General features: G+C 42.5%; 1 protein-coding gene across 1 annotated transcript in view; it reads left to right on the top strand.

Moving 5' to 3' along the window:
• Positions 1-584: 584 nt before the first annotated feature.
• Positions 585-8176, top strand: part of LOC107103518 — a 9728-nt gene continuing 2136 nt past the window's right edge. The window contains exon 1 of the mRNA XM_015403251.1: positions 585-688. Coding sequence (XP_015258737.1) covers positions 597-688 — 92 coding nt within the window. The 5' untranslated portion in view covers positions 585-596. The remainder of the gene's footprint in view (positions 689-8176) is intronic.

Below are 8176 nucleotides of genomic sequence, written 5' to 3' on the forward strand. Positions count from 1 at the left end.
CCTGCATCCAGAACCTGGAGGAGAGAATCAGGTTCACTGAATTAAAGCAGAGAGATATAAACATGATAGATGAAGCCCTAAAGGAACACAAAAAACAGAATAAAACTGGGCAGTTTACTGCAGAGGTAACAGAAGTTTTTAAAACTCTAAAACCATTTAAATCAGGTCCAACTGGTGAGGTTTCTGAAGCAGCTGTCTACTGTACCGTCTGTATGGAGAACTGTCACTATCCTGGATGTACAATGGGCTTAAGTCCAGAAAGGTGTGAGGTCATGAAAAATGGAAACTGTACTTCATGCAGCAACAAGTGTCCTGCATCAAGGCATGTGAAAGAAAACCAGAAATATGTGATCAGAACCAGAAAAGTCCAACACACTGAAATAACAGTGACACAGAAGTACAAACAGAATCTGGTAGTAGGTGAGAATAGGTCAGGTCTGATGGAAAATCTTGTAAAAGAAATGAAACAGCTGTCAGCAGAGAAGATCCAGCTGTTGGATAAAGCCTATCAGCTTGCTGTTAAATTGAATGAGACCAACACAGTAAAAGCAAACATTACTTCCACTCACGTAATGCTGGACTTTCTGATCCAGAAGATGAAGGAGAAAGGAGACCAAGCCAAGGTGAAGAGACTGGAGGAGATGAATAACAAGATGGATGACAGAACCAGAGTAATGCTGATGGAGAGGTAAGTCCAACTTACAGAAAAAACATAAACACAAAAAAATTTAAACAATATGTGCTTTTAACTTGTTCATTTAAATAGATTATCTGTGATTAATTGTTTTATTTAAGGAAAAAAATTATCTCCAAATAAATTTATAGAAATTATAGAAATTAATAATCTCCCAGAAATTCCATCTGTAAATGAAGAATTATTAACAATGCCAAACAATGTTAGTTGCTGTGGGAGCTCCTCTTTCTGTGTAATCCTTCCAGCTCATCTCCTGAAGTCACTCTTATAATCAGTGTTTACATGTGAGTGAGATAAGATGCCTTCTTTTATAACAAATGGGGCATAGTATGATGAACACAGACACAACTGTCAGCCTTCTGCAGTGTTGGGCATGTTACTTTGGGTATGGGGTATTGCCCCATACCCATGTAAGCCAAACAACCCCCATACCAAATGGATGCACCCCTTCGTCTTTTCCAATTTCAGAATCAGAAAGACTTTAATAATCCCAGACGGAAATTACTTTTGTTACACAACAAACCACACAAGATAATATAAATAAATACACATATAACTCTTGTGCAAGGAAAGAATAAATGTCAATTTCAGAGGGAGGCGTTATAGAGATTGATGACCACAGGTAGAAATGATTTCCTGTGGCGCTCTGTGGAGCATCTGGGTGAAAGGAGTCTTCTGCTGAATGAGCTCGTCTGCTGGACCAGTGTGTCATGGAGAGGATGTGAGTCATTGTCTAAGATGGACTGAAGCCTGGACAGCATCGTCCTCTCTGCCACGGTGGTCAGGGTGTCCAGCTCCTTCCCCACAACATCACCGGCCCTCCTGATCAGTTTGTTCAGTCTGTTATTTTCAGCTACCCTCAGCCCACTGCCCCAGCATGTGACAGCAAAGAAGAGCGTGCTAGCAACAACAGACTCATAAAACATCCTCAGCATCGCCCCACAGATGTTAAAGGACTTCAGCCTCCTCAGGAAGAATAGTCAGCTTTGGCCCTTTTTGTAGACCGCCTCAGTGTTTCTAGTCCAGTCCAACTCATTGTTAAAGTACACTCCCAGGTACTTATATTCCTCCACAGTGTCAACAGGAACCCCCTAGATGGAAACAGGGATCACATGTGTTTTTGTCCTCCTCAGATCCACTATTAGCTCCTTAGTCTTTGTCACATTGAGCTGTAGGTGTTTCAGCTCACTCCAAGTGACAAAGTTGCCCACCACAGTCCTGTATTCACTCTCCTCACCCTTTTCAATGCAGCCAACAATTGCTGAGTCATCAGAAAACTTCTGAAGGCGGGAGAACTCAGAGCAATAGTTGAAGTCCGAGGTGAAAAGGGTGAAGAAGAAGGGGGAGAGGACAGTCCCCTGGGGGGCCCCAGTGTTGCTGACCACCCTGTCAGACACACAGTTCTGTAGGCGTACATACTGTGGTCTACCCGTCAGGTAATCAACAATCCAGAACACGATGGGGGCCTCCATCTGCATCGCAGTCATCTTCTCACCTAGTAGAGCCGGGAGGATGGTGTTGAAGGCACTGGAGAAATCAAAGAACATGATCCTCACTGTGTTCGCCGGCTTGTCCAGGTGATTTTAGACTCTGTTCAGCAGGAACATGATGCTGTCCTCAACTCCCAGGCGGGGCTGGTAGGCGAACTGTAGTGGATCAGTGAAGGGCCTGACCATGGGCCTTAGCTGCTCCAGGACTAGCCTCTCAAAGGTCTTCATGATATGGGATGTCAGTGCCACCAGTCTATAGTCCTAAGGGTTGCTAGGGCACGGCGTCTTTGGCACAGGAACAAGGCAGGATGTCTTCCTCAGCACGGGTACTCTCTGGAGGAGCATGCTCAGACTGAAGGCTAGGCTAAGTATTCCACAGAGCTGATAGGAACAAGCTTTGAGCACCCAGGGGAGTACATCATCGGGGCCCGCAGCTTTGCAGGAGTGGAGTCTGGTTAGCTGTCTTCTCACCAGGTCAGGAGTGAAGGACACTGTAGAAGTAACCGTAGGGGAGGGGTGAGGTCCTCAGATTTGGAGGACATTATGTGAAGCAGGGGCGAGGGGTGGAGTCGGTGGATGTGGATTGAGGTAGTGAAGAGCAGACAGGGGGTCTGTAAGGAGGAGGAGTGGGGGAAGGTGGAGTGGTTGTTGTAGGGAAGCCAGCAGTAGAGGGTTGTGTTTTGCATGTTTTCAAAACAAAAACAGGGCTTTGTTGGGCTACTGTATAAAATCTCGAGTTAACGCTATTCATGACATTTTGAATTGAAAAAGCTTCCTGGATGGAAAGAGAAACGCCTTAAAACTTGAAAACCAAGTCCAGTGGATTATTTAATTTTTTTTTTTTGATTGACTTTCATACTATTACCTTCTTTTTTTCAAAAACGCAACCTCGCGATTGCAGTATTTAATTTAAATTAGAAATAAAATTAAAATTCCCTGCAAATATGTTGGTTCATGCGATAACTAAGCGAACAACATGGCAGAAATATATTTAAACAGATGAGATATATCCATATATCAACCATGACTCATCATCTCAAACTAAATGTAAACAACTTGTCTCCTCATTTATCCAAATACGCCACACCAGCATTTGCCATCTACCTTTGTTCTTCTTTTCTATAATAAAAAACATAGAATTTTAGAACATTTAATGTTTCCAGGTGTCGAATTTATTTTCATAATTGCAATTTGTACAATTTGAGGGTTAATGAAACAGCTATTGTGTATACTATATGTGAAGTTGCTTTGATGCTGCTTGATGCAACAAACCATATTTGTGTTGCCTGCACTATTATGGACCAGAACAATAAGCAAGAAGAGATGGATTGTCACAATGTCTTAGTCACTTGGGAAAACAAAAGACACCTGACTACTGCAAACCAAATATACAATTTAAAAAAGCCCCATACATCAATAGACCAGATGCAGAAATCAAGTTTGTTTTACTTTATTGCTATAAAAGTCCACCTGTGCGTTAGAGGTGTTCTGAGACCCTGGAATTACTTTGTGCAAAGTCTGTACAAGAATAACGCAAATTTAACTGAAGCACTGAAGAAAGTTAATTAAGATGGAAAATGACATAATTTTCTAAAAGATATAGTTTAATGACGGATTAAAATTTTTGGCACTTCACCAAGCATTCACATTTTAATAAGAATTTTATTTTAAAGTTAGTAGGACCACAGACAAGCCATATTTTAGGCAAATGTTCATTAAATGAAGCTAATTAGAGCATTTTCATAGACAGAATTACACAAAAAATTAAAGACAAGTGTTAGAGCCATATAGAAATTATGTTTATCTCTACGTTATATCTGATTAGAATTTAGTTATTGAAATACACTGTTTATTTTATTAAGAGTTTGGTTATATTTTGTGGTTATGTTATTTCATTTAATTAGGCTCCTTTTAATGTCCTGTGTTTAGGTAAGGTCACATTTACAGTTTTGCTTTAGAGATGTGCATGGCAGCGCTTTATAAGTTTTAATGGAGCAGGACGAGGAGCAACAGTTTTCTGGGCGTTAAGGTTATTTATAAGTTCAACTGTCATTACAGGTTTATTGGATGGGACGGACCAACTTTTTCTTTTTCCTTTTTGTTGTAACCACTGAGTTTCGTAATAAACTGAAGAGGATTTTTTTTTTATTCGCTTTGCTTCAGTTCTTAAGAAAGGTTAACGAGTCAGAAACTTCACATCCTGCAAAAATGGCGAAGTTAATTTTTATTGTGAGGAAAGAAATTTTTCCACTAGAACCAGCGAAATAATGAACTTGAAAATGAAATTTTGAATGTTTTTATTTTAAACAGGCAGACATGCAATTAGTTTTCGGTACTTCAATGATTCTTTATCATATTTAAATTCTATATTTCTACATCTTTTAATTTATTTCGGCATTTAACCCATCCCATCCAAAGGCTGCTATTGTAGGGCCCTTTTGACCGGGGTGCAGTGTGGGGTTAAGCGCTTGGTCAGGGACCCAGATTGCAGGCTTTGGGGATGGTACCAGGTACTTGCAACCTTCTCAGAGCACAACCACACTGCCCTAACCACTAGGCCAGCACTCCCCCAGCGAAATGAAATCTCTGCAATTGACCCATCACTCATTGGGGAGCAGTAGGATGACATTGTGTGGTGCCCACGGAGCAGTGTGGAGTTAAGGGTCTTTGCTCAGGGAGCCAGAATTTCAGTCTGTGGTAGTGGGCTTGAACTCAAAACCTCTGGATTCCAAGCGCAATGCCCTAACCACTAGACTGCAACTCCCCACATGTACATTCTTGTGACTTTTGGGGACATTTCATTCACTTGCCTTCATTTTATATGGCCTAACTCAGACCCTTACCCTAATCCTAACTATTACCAACCTATACCTAACCCTTACCTGAACTGAATTCACACCTTAGTCCTAAACTGAACCCCAGATTAAAGAACAAAACTTTACCATATGGGGACCAGCAATTTGGTCCCCATAAGGACATAGGTCCCCATGATGTCATGATCTTGGCACTGACAACTGGAGCATTAGTTTCATTCCTTCCACCTGCTTAGCTTCACCCAGTTTGATCACCCATCTGATACACCTATTCCAGCTCCTATTATGCAGTTTTGACAGTTTGTTTGTTCCAGATGCTCTGAGAAGGAAGGCCTTAGAGTTCTGTCATGGTTCTCGTCTATTTTGGCTGCTTGTTCCCTCTGCAATCAGTCCAAGATATCTAAGAGACCTCAATCTGGTTTCCGTTGTCCACTACCTATTCCATCTCGTCCTTGGTCCAACATAGCCATGGACTTCATTATCTAGTTACCTTGCTCTGAAGGTAATACCGTTATTCTCAACATCTTTGACAGATCCTACAAGATGGTCCATTTGGCTACGCTGACCAAACTCCCATCTGCTAAGGAGATGGGGGAGATCCTCACTTGTGAGTTTTTTTTGCCTGCAAGGTCTCCCCAAGGACATTGTTTTTCAGTTTGTTTCTCAGTTTCGGAGGGAATTCTGTTATCTGTTGGGGATCACTGTCAGCCTGTCATCAGGCTTTCACCCTCAAATGGACAGTCAGACATAGAGGGCCAACCAAGAGGTCGAGACTAAGATTTGGGTTTTGTGTGAGGCTGATGTGCCTAAGTGAGCCAGTCAGCAACACTGGGTGGAAAATGCCATTTGCCCCCTCCAGCACCACTGGGCTCTCTCTCATTTTTTGTTGTGTTCGATTTCCAGCAACCGTTGTTCGACATTCAGGAGAGAGATTCCAAAGTTCCATGAGCCCATTTATCTGCCCTCAGGTGCCAGTGCATCTGGAGAAGGGCTAGAAAGGCCATTTCCAAGGCCTAGGTTTGCCAAGTCAAAGTTGCTAATCGACTTGGGCTCTAGTGCCCGTTTACCTGGAGGGTAAGGAGGTTTGGTTATCAACCTAAGACTTGCCCCTTAGGGTGCATAGCCAGAAGCTGGCTCCTCACTTTATCGGGCCATTCCCCATCACCAAAGTGGTCGTCACACACGTCTAGTTCCCTCATACGAAGCAGGTATATCCCATGTTTCATCTTACTTGGGTGAAACTAGTGGTAGTTTCTAGCTTTAAGCTCACCTCAAGATCACCTCCATCCTCCCAATTCGTCGATGGAGAGCCTCCCTACAAGGTCAACAATCTTCTGATGTCCAGGAGGAGGGGCAGGGGGTTCCAGTACTTGATGGACTGTGAGGGTTATGGCCACGAGGAGAAGTCCTGTGTTCCTGCCAGGCTTATCCTAGAAAAGGACATGATCAGGGATTTCCATGAGCAGCACCCTGACCAGCCCAGAAGGGCGTATGAAATCATCATGATCTTGGCACTAATGACTGGACCATTTGTTTCATTCCTTCCACCTGCTTAGCCCCGCCCAGTCTTCACCTGCCCTTATCTGATCCACCTGTTCCAGCTCCTATTTATGCTGCCTGTTTTCAGGCCATCATTGCCAGATTACCGGATTACAGATACAGAGTGTAAGAAGTATTTTGAGTAGCCTGTAGTGTTGTTTGACTTACCTGTTTCTGCCTCTTTCTGAGTTTTGGTTTGCCCCTGTTCTGGTCTGTTTCTGCCTGTTTCCTGTGTTCGGACTGCTGTTTGGACTCCTGTTCAAACATGGATGCCTGTTAGCGACCTTGGATCTATCCCCTGACCCTGGCTTTGGTAATCCCTTTGGTACGACTGTGTCTCTCTGATGCTTCTTTACCTGCTATGGATTCTGCCTCTGGACTATTCTGCTCTTCAGAGTCTGCTGGCTCCTGCTCTACAGGCTAGTTATTGTTCCCTGTCTGAGCATAGTGATCACTAACTTGAGTGTCTGTCATAGAATTGAGCAAGCCGGTCCCAGCGGACGAGCTGCTTAATCCAGAGATATTAATAAAGCATTTTATCTTCAAACAAACATGTTCTGTCTGCCTGAATTCTGGGTCCATTTATCGGAGCCACATGATTGACACATGAGTGACTCTGTAAACGGATTCCCCACACTGTCATAAAAACAAGTCCACACACACAGAAAAAGGTTGTGTCACACTATACTTATAGGGACTTCCTTTAAGTTGTAATTAATGTCGTAGCCTAACTCTGACCCTACCTTAACCATTACCAACACATGTCAAACCTTAAATGTAACCTCCCCCTAAAGAAAACCTTTCCTCATGGGGACCAGTGGTTGGTCCCCTCAAGTACCTATTAGTCTCCACAGGTTAATAAAAACATAGGAACACATTAGACACACACACACCAATTCTGATTAATTTTTCTTCTATCTAAATATTATTTTTTATTGAGCATGGTGAAATCAGGCAAAATATCACAATATAATTTTTTTGCTGCCTTTGATGTAAATTTCTAATCCCCTCAATATTTTCAATTTGTCAGTCTTGGTTTTCATAACAAAAGGTTTGGACTATAAATTCTGTAACAGGACCGTAGAGACGACAGAATTAGATTAAAATATGAAATTAGTAGGTTCGATTTCAGCTTCGTCCTGTCACAGGTGAATGTGCTGAACCCCAAGTTACCTTCATGAGAATCTGATGTGACAATTGCATTAGATCAGGGATGTCAAACTGGTTCCAGAAAGGGTTGTGTGGCTGCAGGTTTTCTTTCCAACCAAGCAACAGCACACCAGACTCCAGTCACCTCATCAAGTTAGTCTAGTCTTAACATGATGACTTGATGAGATGAATGGAGTCTGGTGTGCTGTTGCTTTGTTGGAAAGAAAACCTGCAGCCACACGGCCCTTTCTGGCACCAGTTTGACACCCCTGCATTAGATGCTTTGAGCTGCCAGAATGACTGGAAAAAACATAGTAAATCAGTCCATTTATAAGATAATTTAGAAGTGATTCCTTGTGGGACCAAGTTTAACTGACATCAGAAACTAATCAGCAAATAAACATGAAACAAACTCAGGGCCGGATTTATCAAGATCCAATTTTGCGTGCAGTAATTTGCGCTCGCAAACTGGAATTTTGCGCGAGGGGCTG

Source organism: Cyprinodon variegatus, unplaced genomic scaffold, assembly GCF_000732505.1.
Source record: "Cyprinodon variegatus isolate N-32 unplaced genomic scaffold, C_variegatus-1.0 Scaffold1471, whole genome shotgun sequence".
NCBI classification, from domain to species: Eukaryota; Metazoa; Chordata; class Actinopteri; order Cyprinodontiformes; family Cyprinodontidae; genus Cyprinodon; species Cyprinodon variegatus.